Below are 17,638 nucleotides of genomic sequence, written 5' to 3' on the forward strand. Positions count from 1 at the left end.
GGGGGGCTAGAAAAGGGGAAAACATTTGAAATGTAAATAAATTATATCGAATAAAAAAAAGAAAAGAAAAAAAAATAAATTTTCATCTGGGCAGTGGTACCACACACCTTTAATCCCAGCACTCAGAGGCAGAGACAGGAGGCTCTCTGAGTTCAAGGCCAGCCTGGTTTACAGAGTTCCAGGATAGTCAGGGATACACAGAAACCCTGTCTCAAAAACAACGAAGTATGTGTATGGGAGAGGGGGGATAAATTTTTATAGGCATGGTGAAAATTTCAAAAAAAAAAAAAAAAAGAATAAACGTTCATATGGCTGAAGAGAGAGCCCAGCAGTCAAAGGCTCTTGGTGCTCTGACAGAGCCCCACGCTCAAGTCCCAACACTCATAGCCTTCTGTAAATTCAATTTCGGGGAATCTCATGCCTTCTTCTAGCCTCCACATGCTTGCATGAAAACATGTGGTACACATACATACATGCAAGCAAACACACAGACAGACAGATAAAATAAAAATAATTTTTTTCTTTTTTCTTTTTCTTTTTTTCTTTCTTTCTTTCTTTCTTTCTTTCTTTCTTTCTTTCTTTCTTTCTTTCTTTCTTTTTTCTTTTTTTCAAGACAAGATTTCTGGCTGGCCTCAAACTCAGAAATCCCCCTGTCTCTGCCTCCCCGGCGCTGGGATTAAAGGTGTGCACCACCACTTGCCAGCTTATAAAAATAAGAAAATAAAATGTATGATGAAAGGTGTGACAGCACTCTGGAGGCAGAGACTGGTGGGTCTCTGGTTTGAGGAGACAGTCTGGTCTACAGCGTGAGTTCTATACCATCAGGGCTACATAGTGATATGCCATCTCAAGAATTAAAATAAGTAAAAATAAAATTTCACATACTTTGTAACTAAAGATGAGACATATCATGCACTAGTAATTCAGAGGAAATGACACATCAAGCTCATTAGTAAATCTGAATCATTCAATTAAACGCAGGTCCCTCGGCATACATGGATTCATGATGTGTCACTTAGTACTCGTTAACTTTAGAATGGTATAAATATGTAGAATGACTTCATGTAAATTGCTCAATCATAGCTTTAAAAAAACTCTCATAACTCATATCACCCACTGGCACTCTTTAGTTCCAGTGGGGGAAGTATAACTTGGGAACTTGTTCAATGCATATTGTATTAAATGCTCCTCACACAAGGCTGTTTAAAGAAGAGCTCTGTATTACACTGCCTGGTATTTATAAAAACCAGAACAATTATATATCATCTTTTTTGCTTCTTAAGGGAAAAGGTAAATTATTAAGACCACAACAAGTTTCATGTCAGTAGTTCTTAACTTTCTCTGCCCATGACAACCACAATTATCTAGGAAACTGTAAAGCACACTGCTACATGAGTTTTTCTTTTTTCCAGGTTCCTCTTTAAACCATTAATTGCTTAGCTGTTATTTTAGATTTTTGAAGCAGGTCTTTCTATGTAGCCCTAGCTGTCCTGGAACTCCTTATGTAGACCAGGCTGACCTCAACCTCATTGAGATCCACCTGCTGAAATTAAAAGGGACACACCAGCATGTCTAACGTTTTTCTTTTTAAAGCTCCCAAAACTGAAAACCACTGTTACCCGTCAGAAAGGGGAGGAATAAGCGAAATCTGTAAGGTATAGCCAGTCTTATGTGAATATATCTTGGTCTATAGGTTTGACTTCAGATCCATTTAAACATTATTATATAATTTTAACATTAAATAGAAAAACAATCCTTGGTGTTTTGATATAGCGCATCTGTAAGGCCAGCACATAAGAGGTAGAGACGAGAGGAGCTGACCAGTCTACATAGCCAGTTCCAGACCAGTCAGGGACACATCATTTTAAAACTAATCTCAAAAACAAACAAAACACCAGAAAGAAGCCAGGTGGTGGTACATACATCTTTATTCCCAGCACTCCAGAGGCAGAGGCAGGAAGATTTCTGTAAATTCTAGGCCAGCCTGGTCTGTAGAGCTAGTTCCAGGACAGCCAGGGCTACACAGAAAAACTCTGTCTCAAAAAACAAAGCAAACAGACAAACCCAGAAAACAAGGTAGACTGGGGAAGTCACTCAGTAAAGCGCTGTCACTCAAGCCCCTGGCTTCACCCGCGCACACACAATCAGCTATGGCTACCTGTGCTTCAGGCTCCCCAGCTAGCCAAGTCAGGGAGCCCAGGGCCCAGTAAGAAACTATCTCAAAAACCAAGGTGAAGAGCCCTGCAGGAATCCCACTAAGGTCGACTTCCAGCCTCCAGATGCACATACATATGAGCGTGTATGTACAACATGTGCACATACACAGACTCTGACACATCTACATAAAGACATTAACAAATCCATGAGTGTGGTGCACACATCTAATCCTATCCCTTGGGAAGCAGAGGAAGATGGAGTTCTGAGTTCAAGCCCAGCCTGATCTCTAGAGTGAGTTCCAGGACAGCTAGGGCTACACAGAGAAACTCTGTCTTGAAAAAACAAAAAGAAAAAAACCCCACATAAACCAAAAGAAATTAAGAAAAAAAATTAAAGTCATCCCTAAAACATAAAGTAAAACTCTTTGGGAGCTGTAGAGAAGCAATTAGAGTCACTGTCTGCTCCTCTAGAGGGCTGGGGCTTGACTCCTAGCACCCATAGGGAGGCTCTCTCATAACCAATGTACTGTAACTTCAGTTCCAGGGGACCTAGAAGCTGTGTCACTACACAGCCATGCACATACATGTACAGAGACACACCTGCAGGTAAAACATATACATAAAACAAAATTTTAAATGAACTTTTAAGCAGTCATCCTAGTGAAGTATATCCTAAGAACCTGAGAAAAATATAAATATTTTGTTTCAAGGTCTCACTATATATCCCTGGCTGGCCTGGAACTCTGCTGGCCTAAGGGGAAAAAAAAAGAGTCGGGTTTTTTGTTTTTGTTTTTGTTTTTTAGTGTTTGTTTGAGACTGGGTCTATTATGTAATGCTGGCTTTCCTGGAACTATGTAGACCAGTCTGGCCTCCAACTCTTAGAGAGATCTATCTGCCTCTACCTCTTAAGTGCTGAGAAAAAAAAAAATTAAAGAAAAATTAAACTCTTTTCTAATCCCACTGTTAAAATTATGATTCTGAGATTGTTATCATGTGATTTAAAAATAAGAGTCACTGCCCGTCTCCCACCCCCTATCCCCCACACCCCCACCCTATCCCCATCCCCCCACACCCCCATCCCCCCTCCCACCCCCATCCCCCCCACCCCACCCCCAGTCCCTCCCATGCCCTCCTTAAGTCTCTTACTGATTCTTTCCCATACAAGCACACTCAGAGAAATGAGGATGGTAATAACCAGGGCTTTGTGCTGCTAAAAAATTTTAAAAACAAGCGCTCTGGATGCTGAAGTTTTTTGGACACTTTGGTGAGAAGGAATGCCAAGTATGAAATCCCTAAGTTTAGGTGATGGAGCTAATCCCTAGTCTATAAAACACTATATTCTTAATGATCACCCTTGGATTCTCAGCAAGTTCGTAACTACAACGTTTGTTGGAAGAACTCAAGACCATCTCAAAACAAAAACAAACAAAAAAGCCAAAACAATCACAAAGGCCTAGGCCCAAGGTGGTGGTGGCAGTAACTGCATCCCAGGTTTCTGATTTCTGGGCCGGTTAGGCTGAGCCAGCTCAGGCTCCCGGTGGAGTCGCCTGCAATGGTGTCTACAGCCAGGAGAGGGGGCCTGAGTTTGCCTGTTCAAAGTCCTCGCCTATGTCATGGTAGGGTGGAAGTGAGGGTGCCATGGAGAGTCTGAAAACACAATTCTGTCACCAATACCCATCTCTACAACAGGACTATCACCTAGGCAACAGGCCAGGGTTCTGGTCTGGACCATTTACTCTGCCTGCATGTGGGCCAGAAAAGTGTGTGGAACATTAAGCTCATGGCTTTTTGTTTGCTTTGTTTACTTTTGTTCTGTTTTTTATCATATGGAGACTATCTCAGACTATCTTCCATCCTCTTACTGTGGGAGGAGATAGCTTTAACAAGAAACTTAAAACAAAATAAAACAAAAAACTATACTTTCTTTATTTTTAATTTTAAACAAGTTCATATAAAAAGCTTTAACTGGAAGAGAAAATCAGGACTCATTTTTATAATAATTTACTCCAATTCAGGGATAAATTGTCCTACATGTACCAGCTAGGTACCAAAACAGTCACAAAACTGTCCTTGCTTTAATGATGATAAATGACAAGTGATCACGGTATGTAAGAATCTTTTGGTTGAACAAAATAATTTACTGAATATAAAAAGAGCTGACTGAAGCACTCCATTAATGGAAAAGGTAAATATTTCAGAGAACTGGTATTTTCCCCCATATTTCCATTTGATGTCAACTAGAAACAATATTACCCATTTAAAAAGAAAAAAACAGAGAGACCCAATAAGATAGCTCAGCAGGGATATTAAAAATAAATACAGATGCTTACAAAAAAAGAAAAAAGAAAAAGAAAACCATCAGCTCTCTCTAATCATAGCATTGGTCTTCCTGGAGACAAGCCCTTGACCTGCATAATCTTTATAGCATAAGCTCCAATAGGACCCAAGGGCTCAGAAACATTGAACAAATCCCTAATCATCAAGAAAATTCAGAATTTCAAAAGCTTTAAAAAGTCTCTTTGAACGCTGGGTGGCAGTGGCACACGCCTGTAATCCCAGCACTCTGGGAGGCAGAGGCAGGCAGATTTCTGAGTTCGAGGTCAACCTGGTCTCCAGAGTGAGTTCCAGGACAGCCAGGGCTACACAGAAAAACCCTGTCTCAGGGGAAAAAAAAAAAAGAAGAAAAGAAAAGAAGAAGAAGAAGAAGAAGAAGAAGAAGAAGAAGAAGAAGAAGAAGAAGAAGAAGAAGAAGAAGAAGAAGTCTCTTTAAAAGAAAAACTAAGAAAAATAATGTGTGCACACCTCATGAGAGAGAAAGAAAAAGTGTATAAAACATCTTAAGAAGGGATAAAAAGGTCTGGAGAGATGGCACAGGGGTTAAGAGCACCAACTGTTCTTCCAGAGGTCCTCAGTTCAATTCCCAAAACCACATGGTGTCTCACAAGCATCTGTAGTGGGATCTGACACCCTCTTCTGGAGTGTCTGAAGACAGGGACAGTGTACACATAAATAATAAATAAATAAATCTAAAGAGAAAAGGGCTAAGGACAGAGCTCAGTTGGTAGGGCGCTTGCCTAACCTGAGTGAGGGCTACCGTTGGATGCCCAGTCCTGCAGACCCCAGGAAGCAGTGGGAGCACTCCCATAGTCTAGGTTTTTGGGAGGTGAAAGCAGGAGAGTTCAAGGTCTTCCTCACCTACCTGCTAAGTTTGAGGACTACATGAATCTTTGTTTAAAAAAAAAAAAAAAAAAAAAAAAAAAAAAAAAAAAGAGGCCGGTAGGCAGAGAGCTGAGCTATGCACATACAGACCTGTATTCTAGACCAGAATACACAGAAAAGCCCGGCCTGGTGGCAGGCACTTGTCATCGTAGCATGAGAAGGCAGAGACAGATTAATCTTTTGAGCTTACTGGTCTCACACACCAGCCTATGTGAGCTCTAGGCTAATAAGACTTGTCTCGGAAAGGAAAAGAAAGAAAGAAAAGGAAAGAAAAGGAAAGGAAAGGAAAGGAAAGGAAAGGGAAGGGAAAGGAAAAGGAAAAGGAAAAGGAAAAGGAAAAGGAAAAGGAAAAGGAAAAGGAAAAGGAAAAGGAAAAGGAAAAGGAAAAGGAAAGGAAAGGAAAGGAAAGGAAAGGAAAGGAAAGGAAAGGAAAGGAAAGGAAAGGAAAGGAAAGGAAAAGAAAAGAAAAACCAACTCCTGAGGAGTGACAAGAGGTTGACCTCTGTCGTGTGTGTGTGTGTGTGTGTGTGTGTGTGTGTGTGTGTCTGTCTGTCTGTCTGTCTCAGGGGCTCAGCTAAGGAGACTGAGTCCAGGAGCTTTCAACCAGTCTGGGCAACATAATGATGGCTCAGAGATATCTAAGATAGCTAAGACCAAGCTGGAGAGATCCTCAGTGATTTGTCGTTTTTGTCAATTTCCTTTCCTTTCCTTTCTTTCCTTTCTTTCTTTTCCTTTCTGAGACAAGAGTATACGCTGTTTTTATAAAGAACCCGAGTTCAATTCCCAGCACCCACATCAGGGGACTCAAAAGCTACTGCAACTCCAGCTCCAGGGAGATCCACAGCCTCTGGCTTCTGTAGGAACCAGCACTCACGTGCATATCATAATTTAAAATAATAAAAATATTTTTTAAAGAAAAGACCAGTAATTTTCAATCATTTTATTAAATTTATTCCACCTCTTCTCTTTTGGGACAGGGTCTTGTTATGCAGCCCCAGAAGGCCTGAACTTGCTATGTAGACCTAATTGGCCTCAGATTTATGAACCCTTTGCCTCTGCCTCCCAAGTGCTAGAATTCCAAGTGTGCATCACCACACCCAGTCTGCAAGCCGTTTTAAAAACCTGGTGTGCACTGAAATGAACCAAACTCAGAATCCTCTGAAGATCTAAACAAAATAACTCTGGAACATCACCAAGCAGGTAATGTTTGTTTTGCAAGCAGAAACACTGAGCACTGGACACTTGGATTGGAAACAAAAAACGACAAATCATTTACTTATTATAGTCACAGAGCCAACAGACAAGAAGCCTCAATAATCTGCCCCCAAAGAACAGAACCCATGCTGGGTGGTGGTGGTGCACGCCTGTAATCCCAGCACTCTGGGAGGCAGAGGCAGGTGGATTTCTGAGTTCAAGGCCAGCCTGGTCTACAGAGTGAATTCCAGGACACACACACACACACACACACACACAAAGAACAGAACCCATAAGACCAACAAAAGAGGAAAACCAGATCTGATGCCTCACACCTGTAACCCCCAAGCACTCAGGAAGTAGTGAGTTCCAGGACAGTCAGTGCTACACAGAGAAGCCCTGTCCCCCCCCCCCCCCCCCAAAAAAAGGCTCAGCTGTTAAGAGCACTAACTGCTCTTCCAGAGGCATTGAGTTCAATTCCCAGCAAGTGTACTCACATACAATAAATAAATAAATAAATCCTTAAAAAGAAGAAAAAGAAAGAAAATGAAAGAGGAGTCTGGGCCTGGAGTGGTGATGAACTTCTTCAGTCTCAGCACTAGGCAAGTTGAGGCAGAAGAATACAAAGTTCAGGCCTGAGCTCTGATCTCAAACCCTATCTATAAGGAAAAAGCAGGGGAGGGCTTGGTATTTCTGGGTACATATCAGAGAATAATGAAAACATACACCCACAAAGGAAGCCTGTGCCAGCATCTAGAGCAGCAGGCTCTTTCTGCTCACAAAGTGCAAATACCCAAATGACCACTAACCGCTGATACAATGTAGCATAGCCAAATAAGGAACAGTTGCAAGAATAAAATCTAACCAAAAGCAGAAAGTCAAGCACTCTGACAACCAAAGAAAGCTAAAGAGGGAGGAACACTGGCAGGCAGGAGCCAGGAGTCTGCAAACAACCTAACAACACAGCAAAGCTGACAAAAAAGATAGCCATCACTGTCATCCAACTCCAGAGGTTTATTATTCCAAGCAGAAGTCCTGCGCTCATTAATACTCTGAAGGGAGACTCAGTGCTGGAACAGAAAATAAAAGGGGCTAGTGAGATGGCTCAGTGCTTAAAGCCACTGGCTGCTCTTCCAGGAGACCCTGTTTTAATTCCCAGCACCCACATGGTGGTAACAACCATCTGTATCCCCTTCTGCCCTCTGAGAGCTGCCTAATATAGCATGCATACACATGTGGCATACATACAAACACATAACCAAAAATAAGCCTGCCGGTGTTAGGGACCCATTTTCAACCCAACCAGCACTCAGGTGGCAGAGGCAGGCAGATCTCATGAGGTCAAAGCCAACCTGGTCTAGGTCATCCAAAGCAACACAGTAAGACTGTGTCTCAAAAAAAAAAAAAAAAAAGAATTAATTAAAATTAAAAAAATTAAAGCAGGCTAAAGCATAAGTAGAAGCAACCAAGGAAATAAAATTGCTGCTCTGCTGCTCAACATTCTTATTTAAATCAAATGAGTAGAATGTTATTTGCATACTTCCCTGCAATCAACACACTAATCGAGGTATTGATTATGCTCGCCAATTAGATTCAATTGTTTTAACCATATCAAAACTTTAAATTTCTACACTTAAAGCGATTATATTAAGAAGAAAAAGGAGAAAGAGAAAGAGGAGGAGGAGAAGCAGCAGAAGCAGAAACACATAATTAACCAAACACGAATAAAATGGCATAACTGAAATTTCCTTTAAATACTTAAGCAAAGGGAGAGGGGAAATATATATAGGTGAAACAATGGTGAAAATATTGATAACTGTTGAATGTGCGCGGCAGTATTGGGGAAGGCGATTCAGCTATTGAACGTGAATGACAGCATCAGAGAGGGGTTCGGCTCATCTTTCCTCTTATGTGTATGCTATAAGGTTTTTCATTGAGGCAGAGTCAGTGCTCGAGGCCAGCTTGAACTACCTACTGTGTTCCTTCTTAATCAAGGCGATCGACCTCGTCTCCAAAAAAAAAAAAAAAAAAAAAAAAAAAAAAAATAGTTTGCAGCAATAAATCTCCCAAAACGGAATTCTTTGCAAATGAAATTATCATCCTGTTTATTCGGGACGAGCTACCCGGTGCTGGTGCTCTTGCCTTCTGACAGCACGCAGGCTATGGGGTCTAAGGCAGAGAGGCAAAGCAGCTTCTGGCGGGATCGACTTAAGCTCCGCGCCACCACGCGGACCAAAGAACGCGCACGCTTCATTCAAGGCAGAATCTGACAAATCACTCTCTGTGAACGCTCGGGCTCAGAGAACCGCGGAGCTCAATTTGGAATGCTCACACGCCGCGGAACCCAAGCAGCTGGGCTGGAGAGCTCTCGGGTCCCGGCCCGGGGCAAGGCCGGGCGCCGAGCCGAGGGCACCCCTGGTCGGCTCTCGGGTCCCTCCCCGAACCCTCCGCTCGGTGCCCACATCGCACCTCGGCCTTGCCCCGCCCGCCTACCTTCCAGATCCGCATCGTCCGAGTCCGAGTCGCTCTCCCCGTCCTCCTCGAGGACGGGGATCACGCTGGGCTCCTGCGAGTGAAAGGTCGTCGGGGAGACGATGAACGTGTCTGATTCCTGGCGGCGGGCCTCGCGCAGGCGTGTGAAGTACTCCACCGCGAAGTCGACGAGGTCGGGCGGCTGCTGCCGAAGCACCTCCACGGTGTAGCCCTGCAGCAGCTCCGTGAGCCCCGCCGGGATCTGGATGTGGCTCATGCCTGCGACGGCCGAGGGGACCGGCGGGTCGGGGCCGCCGGCGGCTGCAACCTGCGCGCTCCCTCCCTCACGCCGGCCTGTCACTCGGCGCCCGCGGTCTCCCGCGCGGCCCGCCTCGGCCTTGCTCGCGTCGCGCCTTGTGCCGGCCGGGTCTGAGTTTGTTGTGCGGGCCGCGCGACCCTTCCGCTAGCAAGCCAGCCTGGCGCCGCTGCTGTTGTCACCCGGCCGCAGCCGCCGCCGCCGCCGCCGCGCCGCCGCCGCCGCGGGGACCGCCGGGCAGGCGAGCTGGACGGGCGCGGCAGGCGCCCGGGTTGTGACGCACGCGGCCGCGGGCGTGCGCGTCCCCGGCCAAGAGCTGGCCTGGAGTGCGCGTGCGCCGCCGAGCCTCCCGCTCTCGGAGCTGCCCATGGTCAAGGTGCGGGAGGCCCCGGAGATGAGGAAAGAGTGGCCCAGCGGCGAGCCAGGCTGGTCAGTGCGTCTCGCCTGGTCACAAAGCCCTTCCACTTAAGCTTTGGGAGCATGCCGAGAGCCTCTTAAGGAAGTGCCAGGGACACTGAGGTGACACAGGACCATCTCACCTTGACCCCTGCTTTAGTGGAGGACCAGAGGACTCACTCTAGGGAATGACACTAATGCTAACCCCAAAGTACTGAGCAGGGCTTGCTTGGAGGAAGATCTGGAGGAAAGTCCTGTACAGCAGGAACAAAGATCTAGACAAGTCAGAACCACCTTGACTGACAGGTCAACGATTCGTGCGCTGGACTGCCTGAAGTCGTAAGGAGTCTACTATGAGGTCATGAGATGTCAAAGCCAGGAGCTGTCAAAGCATATGTAGGAAGTAAAAGTTTCCGTGAGATAGTCACTCGGGAGCCTCAGGCAGGAAGAGCTCACTCAGCCACTTGTGCACAGTGAGAAAGCAGAATAAAGCCTTGGGACAGCCTTCGGGCTTGTTCCTCCTTTGGACACTTCCATCCTGGTCTGCAGTCGTCCTTCCTCCTACTCTCAACCCTGGGCCCTGGGCCACACTATTTGGTGAAGTTGAGCAGACAGACCACAGGCTGTGTTATCTTTTGCCTTTGGGAAGATGGCAGAGGTGGATTAGAGAGGCACCCGCTGTTACCAAACTTGTTCCCTCCTGTCACCAAACTTGATAGAACAAAAGAAGTTACAGACCTTTCTGGAATATCCAGCCTAGGTGCTGGCCAAAGACCCAGTGAGAATACTGTCCTCCCTCTCCCTGCTGGAACCAGCCAGCCACTCATGAGCTGTAGACTTGGGAACCTGAAGGGTATTGGGATTGTTAAGCACCACCTGGTAATTAACCAGTATTAATTAAGATCTCCACTAGCACCGCCCATACAGGCCTGGCACAAACCCAAAACCTCAGTGCTGCTGGGAACTGAGCTGTGTATGGTGACAGGGAAAAACATTACTTACTGAGGTACTCAGTGGAGAGGCCAGGCCAGGCTGTAGGCTAGGTAGACCTGAGACTACAAACAGTTATGCGTCCCTGAAAGTATGTTGAGGGGATGGGGAAGCAGTGTCCAGCATGTTAGCTGGGCACGGATAGCATACTTGTGAAGACTGGCTGACTGACTGAATGAATGGATGAATGAACAAATGATATTTTTCAGCAACTGCAACAAAAGAAGCAGAAACTGCTCTCCTGATTTCAGCCTCATAATATGTATCATTTCCTTCAAAGCTGCTACATAGTTCAAGTCTAGCCTGGGTCACATGAGACCATCTCAAATCAAAAACCAAAAAGCAAAGCAAAGCGGTAGAGATAGGTCTTTTCTTCTCTTGAACAGACTGGCTCTTTTAGGGGGAGAAGAAAGGGGAGAGGTTTGTTTGGTTTGGTTTTTAAAGACAGGATTTCTCTGTGTAGCCCTGTCTGTCCTGGAACTCACTTTTTAGAGCAGGTTGACCTTGAACTCCGAGATCTTTCTCCTGAGTGCTGGAATTAAAGATGTGAACCACCACTGCCCAGCCGAGCTGACTCTTACAGGTTTTCCAGGATTCAAATCTTGCCATTACAACCCAGAAAACCTAGGTGTGACTCCCACTGCACCATGTTACCAAGGGAATTGCCTCTCTGAGAGCAAGCCTACAGCCAAGCTTTTGGAAAGGTAAATTCACAACTCCAAGTCCTAGTCTTCCCACATTATCAGGTTTTACATGTTTTAAATGGGGCACAGCTATATGAAGAGTTAGGACTCTGACCTCAATTACCAAATAGAAGAGAGAAGGGTTGTTGACAGAGCTGGGTGTGGACAGGGTCTCCTGGTACACTGAACCCTATTGGCCTCTGCCAGAAGCAGTCTGGTTCTCCTGACTCGTTCAGATTCTAACCATCCATCTGTCCAGCAGACAGCACTCAGAGGACACCCCAGCCTCGCATAGAAACACATCATTTGTAGACCCCATTACTCAGGAGAATGAAACAGGAAAAAAATCACTATTGCACACAGGAGTTTGAGACAAGCCTAGGCAACGCAAAGGGATCTCTATCTTAAATTTAAATAAATAAATAAATAAATAAATAAATAAATAAATAAATAAATAAATAGGAGCAGGCTGGAGCTGGAGAGATGGCTCAATGGTAAAGAACAGTTGTTCTCTTAGAAGATCTGGGTTGGATTCCCAGAACCCACATACTGTCCTAACTACCCATAACCCCAGTTCCAGTGGATCCACAGAGGGTACAGACCTCAACAGATGCACACAGTGAAGATACACGTGAGGCAAAACACTCATCCATATAAGTAAATCTCAAAGCAATTGTTTTAAAGGGGGAGAAGGCTGTAGCTCAGCGACGGAGGTTGCACTCAGTACCAAGCCTAAATGGGCTTAACACTGAACGCCACAACAAAATCCTCGAGGGGCTGCCGTGAACAGAAATCAGACACCCTACAGCTGCTCCTTACCTGCCTCCATATATCAGAAGCACAGTGACGTTAGATAGCTTGTAAGTCCAATCTGACTACCTCCCTCACTTCTAGGTCTCCAAAGGGAGGGTCTCTCTCTTCCCTAGCCTTCAGTAGCAAGGGCTGTCATGAATGCCCATTTGTGCTAAGTAAAAGGCTTTGTAACAAAAGAAAACATCAGGGACCTGAGCCCTGCATCTTCAACCTCTGTCCTGAATCTCATCCTGCCCGGATTCAAGCCTGTCCAGCTACACCACTGGCTGTTACCATGGCAACCAAACCCACCACAGCTAATACTGACAAACAGCTGCTAAGAGCAAGTGACAATGGTGGGTGGAAAAGCCTAGAGCAAAGACCTCCAGAAGCAAGAGCCATCCAGTGGATGAGGCCCCTCATGCCCGGTTGCCTTTCTCACAACCCGCAGGTAATGAACACCATGTACAGACCACCACACCACCAGCCACAGGCATGGATAGGAATACGGTGGGGCTAGTTCTCAGAGGCTTTTACAATTGCCATGCACAGTGCAGAGGAGGGGCACAGGCTGTTTAGCACAAACCGCAGGGAGGGCTGTGATGAAAGAAGACCCAGGCAGGATACCAACTGCTGTTTCCAGTAAGATAGTGAATTTCCTATACTCTTAAGAGGTTTATTACTTAAAACCATTCCCCTTCCCAAGGGAGGGAGAAGCTAATACTTCTTGAAGTCTTGCCCTCGGCTCAGGTCTCAGCTTACTTACCTCATACCCTTTATCTATTAAGGGAACTCAGCTGAAACAACCCACTTACCAGACCAAGAGGCCATGTGAAAACCTTAAACTCCTGATTCTCCTATGCCCACCTCTAGAGAGTTAGGATTACAGGCACAGGTTACTCTGCTCAGTTTATTCCGTGTTGAGGACTGAACCAAGGGCCCTGGGCATGCCTGACAACACTCTAACTGCGGCACAGCCCCAGCTCAGCTTCTTTAAGATCCCCCCAGTCCCCACCTGCTCACTGGAACCTGCTGGTAACCTGGGCACCTCTGTGTGACAGTCCCTCACTGACTGAGTCTTCACAGTTCACTTACCGCCTATGTTGTTTTGTTTTGTTTAACCTTAGAAGCATTCAGGAGCCTCTGATTAGCAGGAGAGATGGGGAACTTTTCTCTGTCCGCACCCATCTGTCCTTTGGCTTATATAATGCCTGCCCTATGAGGTGCAGTCTTTGATCTAGGTGATCTATTCTAACAAACACCCCTGCTCCAGGGAGCAGTTAATTCCCAAGCCACCTGTTTCTGTACCTGTGAGCCAGCCCCTTTTTTCCTGGGAAACTGTGTCCCAAGAAAGTATCAGCACCTGCAGCAGGCCTTAGTCTGCTTTTGAGACACCTCAGGGCAAGGAAAGAAACTGGGAAGCTCAAGAAACAAGGCTGCAGTACCAGAGCCTTTGTGTGCTGACCACAGCAGAGAAAGCAGAAAAGGGAGCCCTCAGGGAGCAGCAGGCAGCAGGCCTTTTCAGTGACAATCAGGACTCTACTTGACACTGGAGGCCTGCCTGACTCACCAGCCAGGTACTTGGGCCTTGACCCAGAAAACACAGGCAAGTCTCTCATAGCCTAGATCAAGATAATATCACAAGAGTCTCTTCAGGTTGCTTAGACACATCTGGACACAGGTCCGTCTGTTAGCAGCTTACTAATGGTCTTTATAGATCTCTTTATCACAGCTGGGCTTTCTACATCTAAAAGTGAAGGTAGAAAGAAAGAAAGAAAGAAAGAAAGAAAGAAAGAAAGAAAGAAAGAAAGAAAGAAAGAAAGAAAGAAAGAAAGAAAGAAAGAAAGAAAGAAAGAAATCGATCTAATTATTGAGTTCAATGAGAATAGAACTGGGAGAATTGGGGAGAGGTAAGCAAACACTACTAGTCAGCCATGTACAGACCTCTTCGGTTTTATTTTGAGATAGTCTCACAAAGTTGCCCAGGTTGGCCTTGAATTCACTGTGTATCAAAGCTGCCCTTGAACTTTTGATCTTTCTGCCTCAGCCTCCTAAAGAACTGAAATTATAAGCCTGTGCAACCTACAACGAATAAAAGAGAAAGAGAAGGCAGGAAAGGTAGAAATGAGAGAAGATGAAGACAGAAAAAGTACAAGAGAATTTTGTACAGTGGAACGTGCCTGTAATCCCAGCCCTGGGGAGGCCAAAGCGTGAGGATCACAACCAAAGCTGGTCGAGCTACATAGCAAGTTTGAGGCCAGCCTGCATTACACAATGGGATGGATTCAATGAAAGACACAAGTGTAGGTGTGTGTGTGTTTGGGGGCTGGGGAGATTGGATTGTGCTTCTAGCTTCAAAAGACTATAGTGAACAAAATACAGGGAAGATAATCTCTTCTACTCGAGATAGTGCTACTGTAGTTCTGAACAGCCACAGTTAAAACAACCTGCCCTGTCTCACCCTTAACCCAGTTATATATAACTTGTTAAAAAAGTTCTAGCCGGGCGGTGGTGGCGCACGCCTGTAATCCCAGCACTCTGGGAGGCAGAGGCAGGTGAATGTCTGAGTTCGAAGCCAGCCTGGTCTACAGAGTGAGTTCCAGGACAGCCAGGGCTACACAGAGAAACCCTGTCTCGAAAAAACCAAATCAAAAAAAAAAAAAAAAAAAAGTTCTGACCAGGTCACTATCTATCCCTGATCAATCACCACCTGGTTTCCATTTGACTATGACAGAGAAATCTTTGGGGAGGTCCCCAAATCTTCACCCCCACCCCATACTCCGGTCAGGAAAAGATATATAAGGAACAGGTGGCATTTCAAAGCACATCATAAAAGCAAGGCCTGGCTGGGAGGGAGTCACTTGCCAGCTGCTCGGTTCCTTTCACAAGTGCGCCTCCAGGGGCTTCCCGGCTTGACTCCACATCCTCTCAAAGAGCAGAGAGAAACAATCCCCCCAGCATGACTGTCACGGAAGCAAAACCCTCCGCTTTCAAATGTGAAGTATCTCCAAGGGAAAATGATCCTACCCCATGAGAATGACTGGCATTTGGCTGAAATACAAATACTCCAATGTGAGCTTTCAGTGTAGGGCTGAGGTCTGCGGAGAATCCTTTCCTGGGGAGTATTAAAAAGCGCCTGGGCAGCTCTGAGAGAGACCTACACTCCTGTTCTGGGTGTTGGATTCTCCTATTCCGAAGTCTCTCTCCTCTCAAGTCTGCACTTAAAATCTAAAGTCTGTACTCTCCCTCATCATAATAACTTCATGTTAACTTTCCTTAAAGGGGGGGGGGGAGGAAGGAGGGAGGAGGGAGAAGAGAGGTGGGCTTCAGGGAAGCATGTATGTACCTATCTTTTGGTCACTGAGATACTGAAGATCCTCCAGCATGAGAGAGGTAGGTTGGCTTAAAGTCCAATTAACCCAGGGGCTGGAGAGACGGCTCAGTGGTTAAGGGCATTGACTGCTCTCCCAGAGGTCCTGAGTTCAATTCCCAGGAACCACATGGTGGCCCACCACCATCTGTAATGGGATCCAATGCCCTCTTCTGGTGTGTCTGAAGACAGCTACAGTGTACCCATACATAGAGTTGAATTAACCTTCCTAAGCAAAGGGCCCCTGCTATTTGTCTCCCTTTTTTTTTTTTTAAGTTCCTTAAAGCTAGGGCTCTAGAGGTATCTCAGCAGGTAATAGCATTTGTTATACAAGCATTAGCATCTGAATTCAAATCTTGAGAACCCACATAAAAACTTGGGCATAATCACATATGCGTGTGTGTGTGTAACATGAGGGGCAGAGAGATTGCTGGGGCTGACCCTCAGCCTAGCTCTAGCTCAGTGGGAGACTCCCAGAGGAGCAAAGGGGGCAGTCAATGGGCAGAACATCCAACTTCCTCCTTTGGCCTCCGCACTTGTGTACAAGTGCCTGTGCTTGTATACACACACACTCTCAAACACACCACACACACAAAAAATTCTTACACACACACATTCATTTGTAAACATACATTCATTCATAAACGCCTACAGACAAAATGCTACTTTCACCCAGGTGTGAAGACACAGACTTGTCATCCCAGCACTTAGGAGGACCAGGAGTTCAAGGTTATCGTCAGCTGTATAATGAATTTGATGTCACCCTGTGGGGTGGGCTGAGGAAAGGGCTTATCAGTCAAGAGCACTCGCTGCTCAGGAGAACCCGAGTTTGATTCCCACCACCTCCCAGGCAGCTTTAACTTCACCTGGCCTCTGGCTTCCTCAAACACCTGCACACATGTGCATACCCATATGCACACACACACACACACACAAACACATAATTAAAAACCAAGAAGATTTCTTTTTAAAAAAATGAAAATTTTATTTTTTTGGCTGAGGCTATAACAAAGTTGGTATTGCCCAGGGCTTGGTTAGAACCCTGGGTTCAGTTCCCAGCACCCCATAAACTGATCTTGGTGATGCACACTAATAATCTCAGTACTTGTGAGGGAGGGACTAGAAAGCTCAGAAGTTCAAGATCATCCTCCTCAACTACACACACTCCAAGGCCAGATACATGAGACCCTGCTTGCCCAAACAAAAGTTATTTTCTACTTAGCCATTGTCCTTTTTGGTTTGCTTGTTTTCAAGACAGGGTTTCTCCGTGTAGCCCTGGCTATCCTGGAACTCGCTCCGGTCATAATTCTTAAGATTTTACTATATTTTATTGTTGTGGGGGTGGGGTGCACATGCCATGTGTGGAGGTCGGAAGACACCCTCCATTTGTTCTCTCCTTCCCCGTGAGACCCAGGGATCAGACTCAGGTGGTCAGTCTTGGTGGCACATGCCTTCACCCGTGGAGACCTCATACTTAAGCCACAATTCCTATTTGGTCATTTAGAAATACACTGCTTTGAGGAAAGTTCTTTGAACTCTCTAATCTTCAGCTTCCTGCAAGGTCAGTGACACACCCCAGGTGACTCCCAGGTGAGGGGCCTCTGTCCCCCATGCTCAGGGTGATGGTTCTTTTTGTTTTTTTGTTTTGTTTTATTTAGTTTTTTTGTTTTTTTGGATTTGTTTTTTTTTTCCCCCCGAGACAGTTTCTCTGTATAGCCCTGGCTATCCTGGAACTCACTCTGTAGACCAGGCTGGCCTCAAAGTCAGAAATCCGCCTGTCTTTGCCTCCCAGAGTGCTAGGATTACAGGCGTGTGCCACCACCCCCCACACCCCCCCACACCCCTGGCCCAGGATGATGATTCTAAAGCCAAGTCCCAAGGATCTCTGTGAGACTGCTCTGAGGCAGGAAGTGACACTGGAACTAACTTTCCAGGCCAGGGAGGGCAGTGCCAGAAAAGTCAAACTCCCTTTAGCAAGCTCTCCCACCCACTAAGTTGAGGACCAAGCCACTTAGGACTCCCCATCCAACCTCTTCTTGCCATCTCTGCA

At 45.8% G+C, this 17,638-nt stretch overlaps 1 protein-coding gene across 1 annotated transcript in view; it reads right to left on the reverse strand.

Annotated features, from left to right (window-relative positions):
• Prkar2a (protein kinase cAMP-dependent type II regulatory subunit alpha) overlaps positions 1-9,653 on the reverse strand; it is a 59,115-nt gene extending 49,462 nt beyond the window's left edge. The window contains exon 1 of the mRNA XM_052187249.1: positions 9,063-9,653. Within this exon, the coding sequence (XP_052043209.1) occupies positions 9,063-9,318 (256 nt within the window). The 5' untranslated portion in view covers positions 9,319-9,653. The remainder of the gene's footprint in view (positions 1-9,062) is intronic.
• Between the last annotated feature and the right edge of the window lie 7,985 nt (positions 9,654-17,638).

Source organism: Apodemus sylvaticus, chromosome 7 (genome assembly GCF_947179515.1).
Source record: "Apodemus sylvaticus chromosome 7, mApoSyl1.1, whole genome shotgun sequence".
Lineage (NCBI taxonomy): Eukaryota > Metazoa > Chordata > Mammalia > Rodentia > Muridae > Apodemus > Apodemus sylvaticus.